Below are 25,019 nucleotides of genomic sequence, written 5' to 3'. Positions count from 1 at the left end.
AGCTGTAAGACGAAGGGAGAATCAGAACGAACACGGACTGGTGGTGTAAATGTGGAACATGCCAACCTTTGCCGACAGAAACCGAGTGTTTTTGTTGTAATAAATGGGACCGGGTATTGCCATCAATGTCAAGGCTTGATGACAATCAAAATATTTGCGTCACTACCACGGAAGATTTCTCTGCCCTAATACACCCGGCAGTTTTCTTTTTTTTCCCATTGTGACAAGATCAACTGGAAGAAACGCCCCATGCCGAGTGAACCTAATGGTCAGCTGTCCACCAAGTAAGTGATTTTGTTATAATGATCATTCATAGTTCAATGAAATTGTAGTATAGCCATTGATTACAGTGTGTCACAATAATAACAATAAAGGGGATACACGGATCCCCTATTCACGTAATAGTGTCACTACTAAGGTTATATTACATTAGCATGGCATTGTTACAGTATGGCTAATGTTAGTCATCTCAAAACATAACGGAACACTTACCGCAGCAACAGGTGATCCAATTTGTCCTGTCTTTATTATCGATGGGATGGCTGTATCCTTTAGCACATGTTTCATGGTCCGTGTGGCAACTTGCATTTTTTCAAAATAGTCGTCTACAGTAAAATGTTCAGAGCAAACGAAATACTTCGTGATGGTGTTTTCAGGTGTGTTTGGATCTATTTCCAGAGCAAGTAGCCATCGATTCATCAGGTCAGCGTTTGTGGTTGGAATTCTATGAAACATCGTAGTAATACCTGGTCTCCCCTGTTTATTGTCGCAGTTCTTTACAATACAGCGAACACCCATGATAGTACACTATAAATCTACTATCTAGTAATTGCTGACTCTATTACTCCAACTCTGAGCGAACTCTCTTCTCCTCACCACGGCGCGTCTCGGGTGCTGCGCTAATCACTCTCCGCCCAAGTAGCCACACCGCTCAAGTAACATTAGCTGTGCTCCTACGCCTAGTGAGAATATAGTTCCCAGTATGTATACGATTAAAAATGTTCTCTGTCTCATATAGCCTTGTTATTTGTACACGCTGTGACTATACAGATCACAACATGTAAATAGGAAAATGTTTGCATTATTTTTGTCACTTATTGGGATTACTATGCTACCAGTATCCATTTACATCCAGTCTTTGTGCTAAGCTAGGCTAGCGGTGGGTGCGTCAAATAACACTTACAGAACGCACAGAAATGAAAAAGGTATCTATGGACTTATCTTACTCTGGGGGATACTGTGAATAAGCTAAAGTCCCAAAAAGTCGGAGTGTTCCTTTAAGGTTTGGTTCAAAATGCGACGATCAGACTCAGTTCACTCAACAGGCTGCTACTGACTCACTGGCCAGGCTGACAGTTGGGCATGTTAAGATTTTAACTAAACCGTTAACACCCAACCCCCCCCCCCCCCCCCCCCCTACTACACAATTAGATTTTTACATTTTAGTTTAGTTTTATTTAGTTAATTATCTTCGGCAATGGATTTTCTGGTTACAATGTAGTTTTTCTGTTACATGTATCTATTTTTATTTCATTTATTAAATACATTTTCAATAAGTAATCAGTTTTAGTATTCAAAGATAAAGCAGAAATTGAGGAATCAACAGAATATAACAGTTATATAAAAAAATATTTTAAAGCCTTCTTTACACTTATGGAGGCACAGAAGCTGCATTTGGAATAGATGCCATGATAGGAGTTATTTTTTACATTTCAAATTGAATTTATATGAGCTCAGTATATCTGTCACGTTTTGATTCTAAAGCATTCTAACAGCAACTTAAGAATCAACTTGGAAGCCCGTTTCCACCACTGAAGAAAAAAAAAAAATAATAAAAAGTTTAATGTGACTTTTTATCCCAATATTTTTACTTTTTCTTACAATTGCGAGTTTATATCTCACAATTCAGACTTTTCTCGCAATTGTGTTTATATCTCACAATTCGGACTTTTTCTCCCAATTGTGTTAATATCTCACAATTCGGAATTTTTTCTCGCAAATGTGTTTATATCTCACAATTCGGACTTTTTTCTCGCAATTGTGTTTATATCTCACAATTCTGACTTTTTCTCGCAATTGTTTTTATATCTCACAATTCTGACTTTTTTCTCGCAATTGTGTTTATATCTCACAATTCTGACTTTTTTCTCGCAATTGTGTTTATATCTCACAATTCTGATTTTTTTCTCGCAATTGTTTTTATATCTCACAATTCAGAATTTTTTCTCGCAATTGTGTTTATATCTCATAACTCTGACTTTTTTTTGCAATTGTGTTTATATCTCACAATTCTGACTTTTTTCTCGCAATTGTGTTTATATCTCATAATTCTGACTTTTTTTTGCAATTGTTTATATCTCACAATTCAGACTTTTTTCTCGCAATTGTGTTTATATCTCACAATTCTGACTTTTTTCTCGCAATTGTGTTTATATCTCACAATTCTGACTTTTTTCTCGCAATTGTGTTTATATCTCACAATTCTGACTTTTTTCTCGCAATTGTGTTTATATCTCACAATTCAGACTTTTTTCTCGCAATTGTGTTTATATCTCACAATTCAGACTTTTTTCTCGCAATTGTGTTTATATCTCACAATTCTGACTTTTTTCTCGCAATTGTGTTTATATCTCAAAATTCGGAATTTTTTCTCGCAATTGTGTTTATATCTCATAATTCTGACTTTTTTTTTGCAATTGTGTTTATATCTCACAATTCTGACTTTTTTCTCGCAATTGTGTTTATATCTCATAATTCTGAATTTTTTCTCGCAATTGTGTTTATATCTCATAATTCTGAATTTTTTCTCGCATTTGTGTTTATATCTCACAATTCTGACTTTTTTCTCGCAATTTTGTTTATATCTCATAATTCTGACTTTTTTCTCGCAATTTTGTTTATATCTCATAATTCTGACTTTTTTTTTTGCAATTGTGTTTATATCTCACAATTCGGATTTTTTTCTCGCAATTGTGTTTATATCTCACAATTCGGATTTTTTTCTCGCAATTGTGTATACATCTCACAATTCTGATTTTTTTTCTCGCAATTGTGTTTATATCTCACAATTCTGACTTTTCTCGCAATTGTGTTTATATCTCACAATTCTGACTTTTTTCTCGCAATTGTGTTTATATCTCACAATTCTGACTTTTTTCTCGCAATTGTTTTTATATCTCACAATTCGGAATTTTTTCACGCAATTGTGTTTATATCTCATAATTCAGACTTTTTTTTTGCAATTGTGTTTATATCTCACAATTCAGATTTTTTTCTCGCAATTGTGTTTTTATCTCATAATTCTGACTTTTTTTTTGCAATTGTGTTTATATCTCACAATTCAGACTTTTTTCTCGCAATTGTGTTTATATCTCACAATTCTGACTTTTTTCTCGCAATTGTGTTTATATCTCACAATTCGTAATTTTTTCACGCAATTGTGTTTATATCTCATAATTCTGACTATTTTGTGCAATTGTGTTTATATCTCACAATTCTGACTTTTTTCTCGCAACTGTGTTTATATCTCAAAATTCTGACTTTTTCTTGCAATTGTGTTTATATCTCACAATTCTGAGGAGAAAAGTCAGAATTGTGAGATATAAACACAATTGCGAGAAAAAAAGTTGTGAAAAAAAGTCAGAATTGCAAGATATAAACTCACAATTCGGACTTTTTTTCTTAGAATTGTGATTTTATAGATAGTTTTAGATAAAGTATCACAATTAGCTTTTTTATTTATTATTCAGTGGCGAAAACGGGCTTCCATAATCAACTTTAGGCAATAAAATCAAAGTGATCAATTTCTGACAAACAGCTTTTTCAAAAAGTTTGCATCAAAATACTTTGGTGATAAAGCAGTTAACGAGTTGAATTGATAAACACATTTTGAATGGAAAAAAAACTGTTATTTTTTGATCATGGAGCGATGGAGTGAAACACCTGCTAAGTTGCATCAAACGGCTTGAAAGATCAAAGACTATTTTTTAAATAACTCCAACCAAATTCATCTGAAAGAAGAAAGTCAAATACACCTTAGATGACTTAAGGGTGAGATATTTATGGCTTAATTTTAATTTTTGGCTGAACTAACTTTAATGTATTTTGAACTGAAGCAGAAGTACTGATGCCCTATTTGTAACTCTTTTAAGGTAATTTAGAATGTTTCCATTGAATTCATCAATCAAGTTATCAAAACAAATACTGAAGATTCTCCCTAAATGGGGTGTGTGTGTACCGTTTCATAGCAGACTGCTCCAGCAAAGTGTCTAATGATGAAGCCCTCATCGTCTCTGACGTTCCTGTGCACTGTCAGCTTGGACTTCCTGGGAACCTGTGGGATGTTGACAGATCTGAAGAATGAAGCCTCTTAACTAGAATGAGACATAGAGTAAAGCGTGACTCACAGTCAGGCGGAAATGGTCCTTGTGTTTGCTGTGGACGGTGTCAGTGAAGTGCTGGTCGCTGGGTTGAGGTAGCCGGTTCTCTTCATCCAAGATATCCAAGATGCCAACTAACTTCGCCTCCACCAAGTCTGAACAGGAGAAGATGCAGAGGCAGATTCATTCAATCATCAAGCTGCCAGAAGTTTCTGCATTCTGATTCATTTTGGTGTATAGAAGGGTGCAGATATCATTTTTATACCCTATGTGCCCAATCAAATCAGTGTAGTTTATTCATGTTTAATGAGACACAGACCTATACAGTCCTGATTATCAACGTAATGGACCTCATTGACCCCCAGACCTTCTCTCTGATACAATTCCTGCTCCTGTTAACCAGACACAAACAACAGACATAATATCAGTCGGGTTCATGCCTTACAATGGCCAATTTTGAGACAAAGACACTTAGCATTTATTATTTCAGCAGCAAAACATTTTTTAGATAAACCTGTCTGTGCAAAAAAATATATATTTACAGCAAAACACAGTTAACAAAGTTAATTTGCCAAAAAACTAAAATACATGTAACATTGTGTAAAAAAAAAATAATGAAAGAATGAATAATTTAATGGAAAGTTTTTTTTTTTGCTTTACTAAATGTCTATGGAAGACCGTTTCCGCTACTAAAAATATTTATATGGTAACTGCAACTTTATATCACGCAATTCTAACTTTATAACAAGCAATTCTAAATATAATCCCACAACTGTGAAAAAATTAATTGGTGTAAACTGTCTTCATAAATAAAAAATTCATAAATGGCTACACTGTATATGTGTTGAATTTGATTCTGTATTATCAATTTGTTTTTTTTGTTGTTTAATTTGATGAACAATTTAATTGAACTGTTGATTTCTACTTTATGTTGATAAATGAGTTGATATACATTTTGAAAATACTGCACCTGAACATGCTTGAGGAAAAAAATTGAAACTGAAAAGGGCAGTAAATTCTGACTGGATGAGCTGCATCTGAAGCTGCAGTAAATGAGCTGATTTACACACACACACACACACACACACACACACACACACGCGCTCACCTCTTTGAGAATGCGCTCATTGAAGAACTGCTGGAGTTTCTCATTACAGTAGTTAATGCAGAACTGCTCAAAACTGTTGTGCTCAAAATACTCTGAGGAAAAGGAAGACAAAAATTAGAGTTTGGTATATGCAGGAGTCTGGGTTTGCTTGGTTGAATGTCCAGCTACATGACATTTACGGCTTAGGGGACTCCAAAAAGTGAATTAATGAGCATAGATGGTCTTGTACCAAAGCCAGCGATGTCCAGCACACCGATGAAGTGAGCAGACGAGTCGAAGGGGAAGCACTGGTTGATCCTGGTGACCACGTGATCGAAGAGATGGCTGTAGATGGCTTTAGCCAGAGCATCACGAGCACTGCTGGCCTGCTCCACCTTCAGAGGAACCCTACAGAAGACAACAAGCTGAACGGCTATCCACTGGACTCTCAGTTCAGCTGAAGGCGCGACACGAGCGGCTCTTACTTGATGGCGGTGCCTTTAGTGCCCCCTGCAGTGGTGTGCATGACTCTGGTGGTCAGACTGACCCTCAGATCCTCCTCATCCAGACCCAACAGCTCCGCACAGAACTCTAACGGCTGAGCACACGTCTTCTTCAAGACACAGCCTCCTGAACACCAGTCAGTAAATATCAACATGTTATCTTTCTTCTTCATTTTCATCAACATGTGGTATATAACTAAGCTAATGGCTAATGTGTACTTATGCTTATAGTGAGGAAATTTTATGCGATTTACGCTCAGTGCTGAGTAATGGCTTTATTTTTTAACCCTATATGTAAAAGCATACGTTTATGGGTTTCTTAAACCATTCTCAACCTACCACACAAATTAAATTTCTATCATGACCACAACTTCCCTTTGACTTGCAGTTTTAGATTACCATAGTAATGTTACATGTGTTTAATAAATCAAACCCTTAAGGAAATGTTTTTGTATTATAAAAATAGGCAATGTATTATTTAGTCCCTTTAATAAGCTGCTGTTGTGTGAACAGTCCTCTTAAAGTATGAAACATTTGGTAACACTAGTTATTTTATAATATATTGTGTCATTTATATACTATAGTATATATCAGTAAGCTATTAATTTCATATTTTCAGTTTTAATTTTTTGTTTTTGTAATGTTGTTATGCACTTTGAGTAATTTTTATTCTTTTTTTATATTAATATTTAGCTTTAGTTTTAGTACTGTAATACTTCAACTTTAATGTAAATTAGAAATGTTGCTTTGGCAACTAACTAAAATTAAATAAATGTAATTAATAATTTTTTAAGCCCAAGTTTTTCATCTTTCATATTTTATTTATTTTTATTTCAATTAACAAAAATTATATTTTTTAGTTTTAGAGACCACTAAACCACATCTAGCTTGTGCTTTTATGTAAAATATAACATCCATTTTTTTATATAACCACATCAGCATATTTTGTCTAACTGCTAAAAAAACAATTTTTCTCCAAACTAAACAGTTGCATATAAATGTATAAATCCTCTAAGTTTGTAGATACTGTTCTAGGCTGGATTAGTTTCACTGTCATCTTCTTTAAATGAATAATCACACAAGTTGTTGGCAAGAGTATTTTAATTGTTAGCACCAAAACAGTGTGTGTGTTTAATAACTGAAGCTCTCGGTTTACCTGAGGTGCTTCCAGCCTCCTCGAAATCAATGTTTCCGAGGTGCAAAACCCCAGCCACCACCCTGAACATGTTGAGCTTCTCCGTGTCATCCAGACCGATCTTCTTCATGGCCACACACATTCTGTTAAAGTCGGCGTGATCGTCCAGCAGAGGGTCTTTCAGAGGACCTGCCTTCAGATGCTGAGGAGCAACGCTCAAGTTAGACTCAGAAGAGAAACCTGGGAGTTCATCCAGGAGCCTGACTGCTAGAAGAAACTCAACTTGGCTGCGTTTCCCAAAAGCATGGGTAGCTTAAGTTGATCGTAGCTCCACTGGTGGTAATGGGTAAAACTACGATGTACTGAGGCTTGCGATGCTTTTTGGAAAAGCAACCATGACCCGTTCATGAGCACATCATTTTGACCATGTAGTGTATCAAGCAGCTTCATCAGTTTGATGGTGGGGAACACAATCATTCAAATGTATCCACAACGCTACATCGTGAAACTCATGATATAGCTCATTTCCACTGCATGCTATGGCACGGTCCGGTTCACTTCTGCGGGGCTTTCCACTGGGTACAGTACCTGCTACTTTCTTCAGTACCATTACCAAAATGTTATGTGTAAACCCTGCTGATTGGCCGGAGAGTATCATCACTACCTGAGTCATTGTACTTGCGACATGAGACATCAGACCCGCTAGATTTAAATCAGCACAGCCAGCAAAGGATCCAATGCAACTTAGTACTGCCCACTCTAAAGCGGTACTAAACTGCAGTGGAAACGCAAACCCACCCGAGCAGAGTCGTAACATGCAGTGGAAATATCGCCTATGGAGACAGAGCACATTTAGGCCATGCCCACACCGGGAAAAGCAATCCAATGCTCACTGACTTCTCAGGTTCAAATATGTTGGTATTAATCTTTTGACGTTGCTATAAATAAAAAATGCTTCCTGTTGGCAATTATGTTTCCCTCCAGTGGGCGCAGTTCTCAGAGTAATATGAAACATTGCGCTTTACTTTTGAGTTCCATTTTTTGGGGTCGACAGCTTATAAAAATGTAGTTTTGTGGCAGTGACATGCTGGAAGGATTTATCACTGTTTGTTCCTCATCATAAACTGCGTGTGGATTGGGAGTTGTATCATTTAGGTGGGATACCTTTGGTGATAGCCATAGCTAAACTCTATTACTAGTATCATGGTTTTCACAAAATTCCCAACTCCTCATAACAATCACGAGTCTGATGTAACGGTGTGGATACTTTTTAATGGCAGAGAAATCCCCCAGATGCTTGATAAAAATGAGCCAAAACTATAGTCAATAAATCGATAAGTTGTTAGCATTTTGTTCAAAAACACTTGAAAGGAAGCTGAAGGTATTTTGGTACACAAATGCAGCTGCTAAAGAGAAATGTGTCTTGTGAGAGGAGCAGATAATGATGATGGACACAAAAATTTGCAGCATAGCAAGAGTGTCACAGTACACCATTAATATCTTTTACCTCAATGTGGTGGATTTTAAAAGAGCACTAGAGCCTGCTGTAATTCTACTATTTGTGACAAAAACAGCAATATCAAGAGAACAATATCCCATTACCTTAGGAAAAGTCAAAACAGTGGAGGGGAATGACAGTTTCGCTCCCAAGAAATGAAAGTAAATTCCCCCATTTTATTTTCTTATTTCTTTTTACAAGATCCGGGTCAAATATATTTCATATGCTTTTTTTCAAGTGTTACATGGAAATGGCACAGAAATGTTACAGTATAAGATATAACTTCATACAGAGTTCATTTGTAACCAGCATTACGCAGTTTTTTGCTTTCTTTTTAAGGAAAGGACAAATTTAACAAAATTGACTAGTATTGAAACCAGAATATTCCTTTAGGTTTGTTAACTATAAGAGATTGATTAAATTAAATAAAAAACACTTTCCATGCAATACACAAGTTAAGAATGTTAAGTATAACAAACCATGAAACACATTGGACCCAGGTCATGTATTTATATGACAAAAGTAGAAAAGAAAAGCAAAGCCCCTCTGATTGCACAGCGCACATATTCACCTTCTCATCCTGGGATGTATCAGATACACACAAACACACAACCACAGACAATGACGTTACAAATGATTAGTGCAGTGATTTGATTAGTATGAACAATCATGCTTGAATTACACACAATATACAGTCATTAACAAAAGGCCTAGTATCAGAGAATTAAAATCAAGCCGTAGACCAGCAACCAAACACAAGTGTAGACGCTTGCATAGGACAATCTGAATCACTCATGCTGAATTAATGCTGCCATAAAACCAGTGACCTTTGACTGACCCTTCAAAGCCTATTCTACCACCACACCAATCACCTACTGTCCCATAATCCAAAACATACATATACATTATATATATACATTATACAGAATACATCCAGAAAAACATACAATATAATAATCACCATATTTTTTAGAAAAAACTTTGTATAAAATATGAATATGTACAAATCCTTCTGTAAAAACCTTCAGAATGTAAACAGGAATAAAACTAATGAAACTGGATTTGTGCAGGAGAAAAAAAAAACTCATTTTGAGAAAACGGCCTTTAAAGACACATGTTGTACAGGCACAAATTGATAAACTGCAATGTGTATTTTGAGTGTTTTCTTTCCAGTGGCCTGAAACAACAGTTTATAAAAATCTAAATAGCCCAAAATCTCAAAATTAACCAATGCATGATAAAACAATGTGGGAACACTTGAGGGACCAATTCTCAATATTAACTAGTTGCTTAGAAGCCTGCATATTACTAGCATATTTGCTGTTTATTATTACTTATAAAGCACATTTTCTGAATGAACATATTCTATATCCCTAATCCTCCCCAAATCCTAAACTTAAAAACTACCTTATTAACTCTTAATAAGCAGCAAATTAGAAGTTTATTGAGGCAAAAGTCACAGTTAATGGTTTGCTAATACCGTAGTAAGAATTGGACCTTAAAATAAAGTGTGACCAACAATGTTTTTGTCTGTAGTGTCTTGCCTGATGTCCACAATCAGTTCTTCCCTATTCATACTAATGAAAACAAATTGGTGGCAGTCTCTCAGATTATACAGAGAATGAATTGAAAATAAATGCATTACCTCTGGACTCTTGCGGTTTTGAGGTACCAGCTTGTCTGAATCCTTGGTAGAAAAGTACCTTGTGCATCCTCGACTTAGATACTGGATTAAATAGAAAATGTACACAAGAAATGTTCAGAAAAAGAACATCTGGCAGGCAGTCAAGAATTAATCTACATTTTTCAGCACTTTGGATGATCACACTCATAAATGTGTCAACCTAAATTGAAACTCATGCTCCGATTGATCAGCAACCGATCACTATCGGCCGATAATCGGCATTATAAAAATAAGGCTTTAAAAAATTGCTATCGGTGATCGTATCGGCAGTTACTACTTTCTGTGATCGGCCTCAAAAATCCTGATCGGAGCACCCCTAACTGAAACATGTCAAAGTAAATGCCATGGTGCTTGTTAATGTCTTTACTGAGTCTGTGAAAGCACTCACTGGATATTCTACAGAAGTTAAAGTGTAAGGCTGATGAGACACAGAGTTCACAAACCCTGAAGCAGTCTGGAGAACTGAGGTGAAACTTCTCCTTGATGTCTTCAGGAGCTCCAGCACACAGCCTGTAGAAGATGTGATAGTTCCTCTCCTCCTGGCCCTGCGTGCAGATACGGGACTTCTCCAGCAGGTAATGGGACACGAAACCACCTACTACTGCATTCTGGAAAACAAATCAGCGTTCAAGTAAACATGTAACTAGTTAAATGTACAAATCCATACATCAGCATCACTATTTGTCACATTAATTGCAACAACAGCAACATCATATGGAGTTGCATTCTGTGTACAACATAAACTTAGTTTAGGGACCAGTTCTCACTATTAAAGGGCACCTATCATGCCCCTTTTTACAAGATGTTATATGAATGTAATAATAAGTCTCAGGAGTTCCCAGAATGTGTCTGTTAAGTTTAAGCTCAAAATACCTCACAGATCATTTATTATATAATTTTGAAAATGTCTATTTTGAGTGGAAGCAGAAACAGGCTGTTTTAGAGCATGTCTCTTTGTATGCAAATGAACTGCAAGTCCCCGTCCCCTTTTCCAGAATAGGGCTGCCTTTACAGGTCGTCACTCAGATACTCTGCTAAAAAAACATGTGATTGGTATTAATTATCATGTCTATCGTGTTGAAATCATTTGTTTTAAAGCCATATCAGTTTAAACCAAGCGGCAACCCCCCGCTCTCTCTCGTGAAGCCAACAAGGAAGTGACTAAAACTGTAATTCATCGACTGGCCGCTTGAGGCTGGCTGCAAAAGGGAGTCAATCCCATAGACTCCTCATGTTAAAATGCCCAACTTTACAGCAGAAAAAAACATGTTTACAGCCTGGTGCAAAGAATGATTTTGGTCTATATAGCTAATTTTGCCCTTCATGACAACTGTGAGGGGGTGGAATTTTTTTTATAACTCATCCGTTTAAATTATAATAAGCCTTAAAGTTCTGCATAATTAAGGGCAATCTGCAATGGTTTCATCTTCACTTCCTTCCCCTAAACTGTTAGCATCTTTTGATGGTAAGTTAATAGTGAGATTTCATCCCAAACTCAAGAGTTATTTGTGGATGTTTTTGAATAGTAATTTTGGGTGTGTATTGCGTACAACTGTTGTGTATCCGCCCCGTCTTTACGCTCTAGCTGTATTGATTACAGGTGGAGAGGCTAATGAGGGATGACATGATTGATCATGAGAGTGGTTGTTGCTGTATTTATGTCTCCTGAAGCCTGTACTCATGGGATCCCTGCTTTCATGGTGTCCTTGACGTAGAGCTGGCATAATGTTAACTATATTGCTTTACACGTGGTGATCGGTACACTAGACAATTGTTGTAGATACTATGTTTAAGTCTGATTCATTTGTGATCTTGGTTGGTGTTCTGCTTATTTTGGCTCCTATTTTACCAACTGTTGCAGTTGGAGCATGATAGAGAGGTGGGGGCCCTTTTTTATATATGTGAGTGTTTTCTCTTGTGTTTGATAGCTTTTTGTAATTTCATTTATTGCGGGGACTCCAGGGATCCTTTAGTCATGGGTGTTTTTGTAATAGTCATTGATAAGCTAAAATTGTACATTTTTATTTAAAAAGCTTCACAGTTTTGTGTTTGTAGTGAGGATTTTGTACAAAACAAACCTTTTCATTAAAGTGAATCTCCACAAACTTCCCAAAGCGACTGCTGTTGTTGTTTCGGACAGTTTTGGCATTTCCAAATGCCTCGAGCAGAGGGTTGGCTAGAAACAAACAGAAAATAGTTGTTTCTTTGCCTTATTTTCTATATTTTCCATTACTGTAATTACAGTATAGTGGAGTACAAATGTATATTAGTATAGTAAAGTCTTTCAAACGTACCTTCAACTATTCTTTCATCAATGTCTTGACCTGTACCATAAGATGTAGTTAAGTACCTGTGAGAGGAAAGCGTAAATTAATAAAATAAGTAAAGAATAAAGGATTACACAGACATGCTTAGCCTTATTGTCACAGTGTCTGGGTTGTGTTCCCTGGATTTCCACTAGGTGTCCTCCGGTTCCCACGGTGTGTATCATATTATCACTTCCTGTCTCCTTATTTGGTCACCTTCCTCCTTGTTTAGTTAATTGATTGTTCCCCACCTGTCTCCAGTTTCCCCATTATCCTTTTGTGTATTTATACCCGGTCTGTCTGAGTCTGTGTTACGGAGTCCTTGTTTAATGTTGATGTTAATTCATGTCCGTCATCTTGCCTTGCCTTGCCTTGTCTTCTTGTTTAGTTTATGTTTGGATTGCTCTTCTGGTTTTCGACTCATGCCTGGACTGTTTATTCTCTGTGGATTAACCCCTTATAAATGACTTACCCGCACTTGGTTCTATCTTCTGGTTTCCTGTATCACCGATCGTGACAGAAGGACTCCGTCATTCTAGGAACCAGCGGTATGTTGTTTTTCCATTCCCCAGCCAAGATGGCGGAGCGGCGAGCCAAGTATCTTCGGTTGATCGCCCTCCGCCAAGAGGGCAATGAAGTGGGGACTCTGGCTCAGGTGTTCTGGTCCCTGGCCGAGGGCATGGGTTACAACAATTCGGCCCTAAAAGACTATTTTAATGGCGGGCTGGATGATCCAGTGTCTCAGGAGGAGATGGCGCAGTTAGAGACACTGGAATTCTGGGAATTTGTGCGCTAACTGCAGCATCCGTTTTGTTGGGATGCCCCAGCCACTTCTGTCTCTTCCGGCGGGGTGGTCGTCAGCCCAGCACCACTGCCCAGGATGGCAACCAGCCAAGCGCCACAACCCAAGATGGCCGCCAGTCCAGCACCACTGCCCAAACTGGCTACCAGCCCAGCACCACAGCACAAGATGGCCGCTAACCCAGCGCCAATGCCCAAATTGGCCAATGTTCCAGCGCCACAGCCCAAGATGGCCGTCAGCCTAGCGCCACAGCACAAGATGGCCGCTAACCCAGCGCCAATGCCCAAATTGGCCACCGGTCCAGCGCCACAGCACAAGATGGCCGTCTGTCCAGTGCCACAGCACAAGATGGCCGCTAACCCAGCGCCAATGCCCAAATTGGCCAACGTTCCAGCGCCACAGCCCAAGATGGCCGCCAGCCCAGCGCCAATGCCCAAATTGGCCACCGGTCCAGCGCCACAGTACAAGATGGCCGCCAGCCCAGCGCCAATGCCCAAATTGGCCACCGGTTCAGCGCCACAGCCCAAGATGGCCGTCAGCCTAGCGCCACAGCACAAGATGGCCGCTAACCCAGCGCCAATGCCCAAATTGGCCACCGATCCAGCGCCACAGTACAAGATGGCCGCCAGTCCAGCGCCACAACCCCAGATGGCCGCCAGCCCAGCACCACAGTACGAGATGGCCATCTGTCCAGAGTCATGGCCCAAGATGGCTGCTTGCCCAGCGCCGCTGCACAGGATGAGAGTCACAGCTGACCCTCCGGAGTCGAGTCAGGTGCCGGTGAACTCTCCAGAGTCGAGTCAGGTGCCGGTGAACTTCCCAGAGTCGAGTCAGGTGCCGGTGAACTCCCCAGAGTCGAGTCAGGTTCCGGTGAACTCCCCAGAGTCGAGTCAGGTTCCGGTGAACTCCCCAGAGTCGAGTCAGGTTCCGGTGAACTCCCCAGAGTCGAGTCAGGTTCCGGTGAACTCCCCAGAGTCGAGTCAGGTTCCGGTGATCCTTCCAGAGTCGAGTCAGGTTCCGGTGATCCTTCCAGAGTCGAGTCAGGTTCCGGTGATCCTTCCAGAGTCGAGTCAGGTTCCGCTGATCCTTCTAGAGTCGAGTCAGGTTCCGGTGATCCTTCCAGAGTCGAGTCAGGTTCCGGTGATCCTTCCAGAGTCGAGTCAGGTTCCGGTGATCCTTCCAGAGTCAGGGATGGTCACCGCGGATCCTCCAGAGTCAGGGCTGGTCACCGCGGATCCTCCAGAGTCAGGGCTGGTCACCGGTGATCTTCAAGGACTGAGTCAAGTCACCGGTGATCTTCATGGACTGAGTCAAGTCACCGGTGATCTTCATGGACTGAGTCAAGTCACCGGTGATCTTCATGGACTGAGTCAAGTCACCGGTGATCTTCATGAACAAAGGCAAGTCACCGGTGATCTTCACGAACAAAGGCAAGTCACCTCTGATCTTCATGAACAAAGGCAAGTCACCTCTGATCTTCATGAACAAAGGCAAGTCACCATTGATCTTCATGAGCAAAGACAAGTCACCAATGATCTTCATGAGCAAATACAAGTCACCAATGATCTTCATGTACAAATACAAGTCACCAATGATCTTCATGAGCAGTGTCAGGCCAGCACCAATCTTCTGGAGTCCAGTAATGACACCAGGGGATTACCAGAGTTTCGTCGTCCTGTTGGTCCAGCCGCACGAAGGTCTGCTCCACCTTGGGGGGCTCTGGTCCTGACCGCATGGCTGTGGTGGTCTTCTTCTCCGCCCTGGGGGCCTTCCAACCTTACCACACGGTTGTGGGGGTCTTCCGCTCCGCCCTGGGGGGCTTCCGCCCTGACCACACTGGGGTGGTGGCCTTCTGCTCCGCCCTGGGGGGCTTCATTCCTGACCTCACGGTTGTGGTGGTCTTCTGCTCCGCCCTGAGGGGCTTCCGTCCTGACCACAGGGGTGTGGTGGTCTTCTGCTCCGCCCTGGGGGCCTTCCGCCCTGACCACAAGGATATGGTGGTCTTCTGCTCCGCCCTGGGGGACTCTGGCCTCGACCACAAGGACGTGGTGGTCTTCTGCTACGTTCCTTTCTGTTAGTCTGGTCCTCCATCCCTCCCCCTGAACCTCTTCCGGTCCTCCTCCCTCCTGGTCTTCCTGTTTTGTGTTTACATTCTGGTGCCTGTTCCCCATGTTTTTCTTTGCTGACTCTCCGTCCCTCCCCCTGAGCCTCCACCTGTCCGCCTCCCTCCTGGTCTCTGTTCTGTGTCTGTCTTGGAGCATCTGGGAGCTGCTCCGTAGAGGGGGGGGGTACTGTCACAGTATCTGGGTTGTGTTCCCTGGGTTTCCACTAGGTGTCCTCCGGTTCCCACGGTGTGTATCATATTATCACTTCCTGTCTCCTTATTTGGTCACCTTCCTCCTTGTTTAGTTAATTGATTGTTCCCCACCTGTCTCCAGTTTCCCCATTATCCTTTTGTGTATTTATACCCAGTCTGTCTGAGTCTGTGTTACGGAGTCCTTGTTTAATGTTGATGTTAATTCATGTCCGTCATCTTGCCTTGCCTTGCCTTGTCTTGTCTTCTTGTTTAGTTTATGTTTGGATTGCTCTTCTGGTTTTCGACTCATGTCTGGACTGTTTATTCTCTGTGGATTAACCCCTAATAAATGACTTACCCGCACTTGGTTCTATCTTCTGGTTTCCTGTATCACCGATCGTGACACTTATATTATTAACTTTTTATTAATGATGCAGTATATAATATTGAGACCTTTCTATACCTGAGAACAAACTTGGTGTTTTCAGTTTTTCCGGCTCCTGACTCTCCCGACACAATGATGGACTGGCTCATCTTCAACACCTTCATGTCACGATAAGCTTTATCCGCTAAATATAACAAATAAAAACACAAAAAAATACAAACAGATACATGGAATATTAACATTTATACAAGCTAGTAGTATATATTTTTGACCATGACTGAGAAGCTTTAATTTCACTGCCTCTGCATTAAATTTAGCATAAACGTAGGCCCACCCACACATAAGCAGTCTATGCTTATTTTGCAGCCTTGCTTACCAATTGCATTGACGTGAGGAGGCAGCGTGCCCAGCGATCGGCCCTGGTACTGTTTAATGGTCTCTGGAGAATACAGCTTGGGAATCTCAAAATATGGATTCACAGCAATCAGGATGTTGGCAACAAACGTCTGCAACACAAAGGCGTTTTTCTTCATTATGATAACAGGACTGTTCTATCATCTTAATTTTAATGTAGAAATTAAACATTTCAATCTTTGCATCAAATTGTATTAAAAAATAAATAATTATCCTATAAACACTTTTGAATGGTGGTGTATTTTTTAATAAATGAATATAAAAATTAATAGAAAAAATAGCATTTATTGGCCTATTTAATAATATAAATAGTGTTTTTTTTTTTTACTCATTTAGTAAATTCACTTGTTCACAAGTTGAAGCGATCTTCTGGTGACACTAAAGGCCTGGGTATATTGAAGCCTAGGCTTTTTGTTTGTTTGTTTGTTTTGCATGCTGCTTCGTTTCACAAACTTTTAACGTATACGCTATTCACCACACGTCTAGATTATGTATGTGCAATACACAGTGAAACTATACATAGAAGCGTTGAATAACTTGCACATGCAATGCTGTTCATGTACAAATCCATGTAAAGAGAAAAAAAAAAATCAGGCAGCACACAGATATAAGCGGACTGTGCTGATTATAAAATTTACTTTTCATAGGAAAACAAGCAAATTATACCGTGGGTTCAAGTACGGTGGCCGAGAGAGCTCAACACTATAACTCAAGAAATCAATGCAAATAATAATAATAATAATAAAAAAAACACAACAGGAAATAAAGAAAACATTCATTCTTCATTTTGATAGCACATGTGCAGCAAATACTCACAGCACACAAATACAGAAACACAATGTAGAATGCATCAGAACCTTTACGAAAATGAATGGTTTTGCTACACTTACCATAGTAAGTAACACTCAGGATTTTATTGTGTACAAATGGTAATAAATACGCCAAAAAAAAAAAAACCCTTTGGTTAGTAAACTTTTACTAAACTATAGCTTATAAATGGTTACCATGGTTTGTTTTGGTTTTATATTAAAACCATGGTTAATTTTTGGAAAGTAAAAGTTAGCCAACTTACATACCTTAATGCAACGTTTCACAGTTACACTAATTATGTATTTTGTCAGCTTATGTAGGCTAATAATATCGAAAAAAGTGAAGGAATCACATGATAAGGATGTTAAAATAAACAAAATATCACCTTTGAGAGTCGACACAAGTGTCCCAGCCATGTTTGTCACTTGTTGCGATTCCCTTAAACTGCATATTTGCATAGTGTTTCTATGTTGGGTTGTGTTGCAAATATTTGCAACAAATTTCAGTATTTGGCTGTGTTAAAAGTATTTGCAGAACATTTCTGTATTTGGTTGTTTTGCGAGTATTTGCAACGTGTTTCTGTATGTGGTTGTGTTGTGAGTATATGCAGCACGTTTCTGTATTTGGTTGTTTTGTGGAACGTTTCTGTGTTTGGTTGTGTTGCGAGTATTTGCAGCACGTTTCTGTATTTGGTTGTGTTGTGAGTATTTGCAGCACATTTCTGTATTTGGTTGTGTTGTGAGTATTTGCAGCACGTTTCTGTATTTGGTTGTGTTGCAGAACGTTTCTGTATTTGGTTGTGTTGCGAGTATTTGCAGCATGTTTCTGTATTTGGTTGTGTTGCGAGTATTTGCAGAGCGTTTCTGTATTTGGTTGTGTTGTGAGTATTTGCAGCACGTTTCTGTATTTGGTTGTGTTGTGAGTATTTGCAGAACGTTTCTGTATTTGGTTGTGTTGCAGAGCGTTTCTGTGTTTGGTTGTGTTGCGAGTATTTGCAGCATTTTCTGTATTTGGTTGTGTTGTGAGTATATGCAGCACGTTTCTGTGTTTGGTTGTGTTGCGAGTATTTGCAGAGCGTTTCTGTATTTGGTTGTGTTGTGGGTATTTGCAGAGCGTTTCTGCATTTGGTTGTGTTGTGAGTATTTGCAGCACGTTTCTGTATTTGGTTGTGTTGTGGGTATTTGCAGAGCGTTTCTGTGTTTGGTTGTGTTGCGAGTATTTGCAGCACGTTTCTGTATTTGGTTGCGTTGCGAGTATTTGCAGAGCATTTCTGTATTTGGTTGTGTTGTGAGTATTTGAGGCACATTTCTGTATTTGGTTGTGTTGTGAGTATTTGCAGCACGTTTCTGTATTTGGTTGTGTTGCAGAACGTTTCTGTGTTTGGTTGTGTTGCGAGTATTTGCAGAGAGTTTCTGTATTTGGTTGTGTTGTGAGTATTTGCAGAGCGTTTCTGTATTTGGTTGTGTTGTGAGTATATGCAGCACGTTTCTGTATTTGGTTGTGTTGCAGAACGGTTCTGTGTTTGGTTGTGTTGCGAGTATTTGCAGAGCTATTCTGTATTTGGTTCTATTGCGAGTATTTGCAGAGCGTTTCTGTATTTGGTCGTGTTGTGAGTATTTGCAGCATGTTTCTGTATTTGGTTGGGTTGCGAGTATTTGCAGAGCGTTCTTGTATATGGTTGTGTTGTGAGTATTTGCAGCACTTTTCTGTATTAGGTTGTGTTGTGAGTATTTGCAGCACGTTTCTGTATTTGGTTGTGTTGCAGAGCGTTTCTGTGTTTGGTTGTGTTGCGAGTATTTGCAGCATGTTTCTGTATTTGGTTGTGTTGTGAGAATGCAGCACGTTTCTGTGTTTGGTTGTGTTGCGAGTATTTGCAGAGCGTTTCTGTATTTGGTTGTGTTGTGGGTATTTGCAGAGCGTTTCTGTATTTGGTTGTGTTGCGAGTATTTGCAGAGTGTTTCTGTATTTGGTTGTGTTGTGGGTATTTGCAGAGCGTTTCTGTATTTGGTTGTGTTGCAAGTATTTGCAGAGCGTTTCTGTATTTGGTTGTGTTGCGAGTATTTGCAAAGCGTTTTTGTATTTGGTTGTGTTGCGAGTATTTGCAGTGCGTTTCTGTATTTGGTTGTGTTGTGAGTATTTGCAGCACGTTTCTGTATTTGGTTATGTTGTGAGTATTTGCAGCACATTTCTGTATTTGTTTGTGTTGTGAGTATTTGCAGCACGTTTCTGTATTTGGTTGTGTTGCAGAACGTTTCTGTATTTGGTTGTGTTGCGGGTATTTGCAGCATGTTTCTGTATTTGGTTGTGTTGCGAGTATTTGCAGAGCGTTTCTGTATTTGGTTGTGTTGTGAGTATTTGCAGCACGTTTCTGTATTTGATTGTGTTGTGAGTATTTGCAGAACGTTTCTGTATTTGGTTGTGTTGTAGAGCGTTTCTGTGTTTGGTTGTGTTGCGAGTATTTGCAGCATTTTCTGTATTTGGTTGTGTTGTGAGTATATGCAGCACGTTTCTGTGTTTGGTTGTGTTGCGAGTATTTGAAGAGCGTTTCTGTATTTGGTTGTGTTGTGAGTATATGCAGCACGTTTCTGTATTTGGTTGTGTTACAGAACGTTTCTGTGTTTGGTTGTGTTGCGAGTATTTGCAGAGCTATTCTGTATTTGGTTGTGTTGCGAGTATTTGCAGAGCGTTTCTGTATTTGGTTGTGTTGTGAGTATTTGCAGCATGTTTCTGTATTTGGTTGGGTTGCGAGTATTTGCAGAGCGTTCCTGTATTTGGTTGTGTTGTGGGTATTTGCAGAGCGTTTCTGTATTTGGTTGTGTTGCGAGTATTTGCAGAGCGTTTCTGTATTTGGTTGTGATGTGAGTATTTGCAGAGCGTTTCTATATTTGGTTGTGTTGTGGGTATTTGCAGAGCGTTTCTGTATTTGGTTGTGTTGCAAGTATTTGCAGAGCGTTTCTGTATTTGGTTGTGTTGCGAGTATTTGCAAAGCGTTTCTGTATTTGGTTGTGTTGCGAGTATTTGCAGTGCGTTTCTGTATTTGGTTGTGTTGTGAGTATTTGCAGCACGTTTCTGTATTTGGTTGTGTTGTGAGTATTTGCAGCACATTTCTGTATTTGGTTGTGTTGTGAGTATTTGCAGCACATTTCTGTATTTGGTTGTGTTGCAGAACGTTTCTGTATTTGGTTGTGTTGCGAGTATTTGCAGCATGTTTCTGTATTTGGTTGTGTTGCGAGTATTTGCAGAGCGTTTCTGTATTTGGTTGTGTTGCGAGTATTTGCAGAGCGTTTCTGTATTTGGTTGTGTTGCGAGTATTTGCAGCACGTTTCTGTATTTGGTTGTGTTGTGAGTATTTGCAGAACGTTTCTGTATTTGATTGTGTTGCAGAGCGTTTCTGTGTTTGGTTGTGTTGCGAGTATTTGCAGCATTTTCTGTACTTGGTTGTGTTGTGAGTATATGCAGCACGTTTCTGTGTTTGGTTGTGTTGCGAGTATTTGCAGAGCGTTTCTGTATTTGGTTGTGTTGTGGGTATTTGCAGAGCATTTCTGCATTTGGTTGTGTTGTGAGTATTTGCAGCACGTTTCTGTATTTGGTTGTGTTGTGAGTATTTGCAGCACATTTCTGTATTTGGTTGTGTTGTGAGTATTTGCAGCACGTTTCTGTACAACCCGAATTCCGGAAAAGTTGGGACGTTTTTTAAATTTTAATAAAATGAAAACTAAAAGACTTTCAAATCACATGAGCCAATATTTTATTCACAATAGAACATAGATAACATAGCAAATGTTTAAACTGAGAAATTTTACACTTTTATGCACAAAATGAGCTCATTTCAATTTTGATTTCTGCTACAGGTCTCAAAATAGTTGGGACGGGGCATGTTTACCATGGTGTAGCATATCCTTTTATTTTCAAAACAGTTTGAAGACGTCTGTGCATTGAGGCTATGAGTTGCTGGAGTTTTGCTGTTGGAATTTGGTCCCATTCTTGCCTTATATAGATTTCCAGCTGCAGAAGAGTTCGTGGTCGTCTTTGATGTATTTTTCATTTAATGATGCGCCAAATGTTCTCTATAGGTGAAAGATCTGGACTGCAGGCAGGCCAGGTTAGCACCCGGACTCTTCTACGACGAAGCAATGCTGTTGTTATAGCTGCAGTATGTGGTTTTGCATTGTCCTGCTGAAATAAACAAGGCCTTCCCTGAAATAGACATTGTTTGGAGGGAAGCATATGTTGCTCTAAAACCTTTATATACCTTTCAGCATTCACAGAGCCTTCCAAAACATGCAAGCTGCCCATACCGTATGCACTTATGCACCCCCATACCATCAGAGATGCTGGCTTTTGAACTGAACGCTGATAACATGCTGGAAGGTCTCCCTCCTCTTTAGCCCGGAGGACACGGCGTCCGTGATTTCCAACAAGAATGTCAAATTTGGACTCGTCTGACCATAAAACACTATTCCACTTTGAAATAGTCCATTTTAAATGAGCCTTGGCCCACAGGACACGACGGCGCTTCTGGACCATGTTCACATATGGCTTCCTTTTTGCATGATAGAGCTTTAGTTGGCGTCTGCTGATGGCACGGCGGATTGTGTTTACCGACAGTGGTTTCTGAAAGTATTCCTGGGCCCATTTAGTAATGTCATTGACACAATCATGCCGATGAGTGATGCAGTCTCTCAGAGAGCCCGAAGACCACGGGGATCCAATAAAGGTCTCCGGCCTTGTCCCTTACGCACAGAGATTTCTCCAGTTTCTCTGAATCTTTTGATGATGTTATGCACTGTAGATGATGAGATTTGCAAAGCCTTTGCAATTTGACGTTGAGGAACATTGTTTTTAAAGTTTTCCACAATTTTTTTACGCAGTCTTTCACAGATTGGAGAGCCTCTGCCCATCTTTACTTCTGAGAGACTCTGCTTCTCTAAGACAAAGCTTTTATAGCTAATCATGTTACAGACCTGATATCAATTAACTTAATTAATCACTAGATGTTCTCCCAGCTGAATCTTTTCAAAACTGCTTGCTTTTTTAGCCATTTGTTGCCCCCGCGCCAACTTTTTTGAGACCTGTAGCAGGCATTAAATTTTAAATGAGCTAATTAAGTGGATAAAAGTGTAAAATTTCTCAGTTTAAACATTTGCTACGTTATCTATGTTCTATTGTGAATAAAATATTGGCTCATGTGATTTGAAATTCCTTTAGTTTTCATTTTATTAAAATTTAAAAAATGTCCCAACTTTTCCGGAATTCGGGTTGTATTTGGTTGTGTTGCAGAACGTTTCTGTGTTTGGTTGTGTTGCGAGTATTTGCAGCATGTTTCTGTATTTGGTTGTGTTGCGAGTATTTGCAGAGCATTTCTGTATTTGGTTGTGTTGTGAGTATTTGCAGCACGTTTCTGTATTTGGTTGTGTTGTGAGTATTTGCAGCACGTTTCTGTATTTGGTTGTGTTGCAGAACGTTTCTGTGTTTGGTTGTGTTGCGAGTATTTGCAGCACGTTTCTGTATTTGGTTGTGTTGTGAGTATTTGCAGCACGTTTCTGTATTTGGTTGTGTTGCAGAACGTTTCTGTATTTGGTTGTGTTGCGAGTATTTGCAGAGCATATCTACAGTCGTGGCCAAAAGTTTTGAGAATTACATAAATATTAGTTTAGTATAATTACAAGCCCTTCATACGTTTCAAAGGCTTTTATGGACAATTACATGACATTTATGCAAAGAGTCAGTATTTGCAGTGTTGGCCCGGCTTTTTCAGGACCTCTGCAATTCGACTGGGCATGCTCTCAATCAACTTCTGGGCCAAATCCTGACTGATAGCAACCCATTCTATCATAATCACTTCTTGGAGTTTGTCAGAATTAGTGGGTTTTTGTTTGTCCACCCGCCTCTTGAGGATTGACCACAAGTTCTCAATGTGATTAAGATCTGGGGAGTTTCCAGGCCATGGACCCAAAATTTCAACATTCTGGTCCCCGAGCCACTTAGTTATCACTTTTGCCTTATGGCACGGTGCACCATCGTGCTGGAAAATGCATTGTTCTTCACCAAACTGTTGTTGGATTGTTGGAAGAAGTTGCTGTTGGAGGGTGTTTTGGTACCATTCTTTATTCATGGCTGTGTTTTTGGGCAGAATTGTGAGCGAGTCCACTCCCTTGGATGAGAAGCAACCCCACACATGAATGGTGTCAGGATGCTTTACTGTTGGCATGATACAGGACTGATGGTAGCGCTCACCTATTTGCAGAGCGTTTCTGTATTTGGTTGTGTTGCGAGTATTTGCAGAGCGTTTCTGTATTTGGTTGTGTTGCGAGTATTTGCAGAGCGTTTCTGTATTTGGTTGTGTTGTGAGTGTAACCCAGGTTAAAATCTGTCAAAATATATATTAAATGTTTGTATATTGGTTTTGCTGTCCCTGTCCCTTTAAATTGCCTTTGTGGAGTAGTGCCAGTCAATTGACTGTGCTTAGCCAATCACGCAATTGAGCACAGGTGTTTAATCAGACTGTGGCGTCTTCCTCACTCAAAGGTGTGGGGAAGCCTATCGACAGTTGTGGACAGGTCTGTGTCATACAAACTATTCACTCTTGTGCTCAATTCATGCTTTTAAGTTAAGCATATCATTGTAACTTTTAGAACAACTTAACTGGCTGCAGGGAATTCGTCACCGCCATCAGGTTATGTTACATAGAGGAACTGGTGAGTAATCTGAACGAATGAATGAACCACTTGCTAGAGGCTAACATATTAAGTTAGCAGAGCTGAACATTAGCATTAGTGTTAGCTTTAACATTGGCTGCTCTAGTTGATTCCTTTTATGCTGTTGTGAAGTCTGCCACTGTTTTTGCTTTATAAATATATTTGTTTGCACTAAGTGTGTTAACATGTATTATGAAAATTAGATTACAGTACTGTTGGATTAATTATTTGAACTTTGTGCAGGCAATATAACTTTAATGTTGCACTTTTGACTATGTTGTCAGGCACTTAATGTTTATTATTTGTAGCTTGTACATTTAATGATTTTGTAATGATTTAGAATTGTGTACACATAGAAATGATATTTGAGTGTGGAATTGGCTAAAGTTTAATGCAAACTTAGTTCCAAATTAGCCTCAGGCCAGGTTCTCTCTCTCTCTCTCTGTCTAGAGATGAATGATGGCGAGCTGAATTACTATGGCTAGGAGCCTAACATCTGAGCAGCATCTACTGAACAGCTATCCTAGTGGTCTGGTAGGAAGGTTGTCTGCAGCCTGTCCCCAACACACGTCTCCATAGACTAGCGCTTCCGTCCCACATGCACATCCTTTCCCTGGACAATAATCAATGGACTTATTAATATAAATTCTCATAAAACTCTTGTGGGTTGTCGTGTTAGTCTTCAAGAAACCAAACATCGCTGGGACAGTTTTTTTCCTCTTTTTCTTTTTGTTCTTGTGTGTGGTATTTGCTGTAATTTCTGTTGTCATATCTTACTTGAACAATAACTTCAAAGTGCACTTGATTATACTCTGTTTAACTGCAGTCTGTAAATATTTAGTTTTCCCTATGTTTTTTCCTTCATTATTTCTGGTTATAAATTTTTTTTTGTTTAATCACTTTTCAATACATGGTAGCTGCACCAAATTTAAAATCATGTTTCTGTATTACTGACCACCAGCTCCTGTAGCTGAATTTAGACTTCTGTGTTTAACTAGCCTATATTGTTTATTTCCATAGCT

At 39.5% G+C, this 25,019-nt stretch overlaps 1 protein-coding gene across 5 annotated transcripts in view; it reads right to left on the bottom strand.

Moving 5' to 3' along the window:
* Positions 1–25,019, bottom strand: part of LOC132107118 (unconventional myosin-VI-like) — a 78,738-nt gene that overhangs the window by 24,440 nt on the left and 29,279 nt on the right. For all 5 annotated transcript variants that reach the window (XM_059513318.1, XM_059513319.1, XM_059513320.1 and 2 more), the window contains exons 5-17: positions 16,452–16,581; positions 16,154–16,259; positions 12,581–12,636; positions 12,365–12,462; positions 10,730–10,894; positions 10,248–10,328; positions 7,126–7,306; positions 5,952–6,096; positions 5,717–5,874; positions 5,488–5,579; positions 4,699–4,771; positions 4,407–4,534; positions 4,238–4,333 (exon numbers count right to left, since the gene is read on the bottom strand). In XM_059513318.1, the coding sequence (XP_059369301.1) occupies positions 4,238–4,333; positions 4,407–4,534; positions 4,699–4,771; positions 5,488–5,579; positions 5,717–5,874; positions 5,952–6,096; positions 7,126–7,306; positions 10,248–10,328; positions 10,730–10,894; positions 12,365–12,462; positions 12,581–12,636; positions 16,154–16,259; positions 16,452–16,581 (1,509 nt within the window). The remainder of the gene's footprint in view (positions 1–4,237; positions 4,334–4,406; positions 4,535–4,698; positions 4,772–5,487; positions 5,580–5,716; positions 5,875–5,951; positions 6,097–7,125; positions 7,307–10,247; positions 10,329–10,729; positions 10,895–12,364; positions 12,463–12,580; positions 12,637–16,153; positions 16,260–16,451; positions 16,582–25,019) is intronic.

Source organism: Carassius carassius, chromosome 27, assembly GCF_963082965.1.
Source record: "Carassius carassius chromosome 27, fCarCar2.1, whole genome shotgun sequence".
NCBI lineage: Eukaryota > Metazoa > Chordata > Actinopteri > Cypriniformes > Cyprinidae > Carassius > Carassius carassius.
Note: the sequence above shows the minus strand (reverse complement) of the source record. Positions and strands in the feature narration are given on the sequence as shown.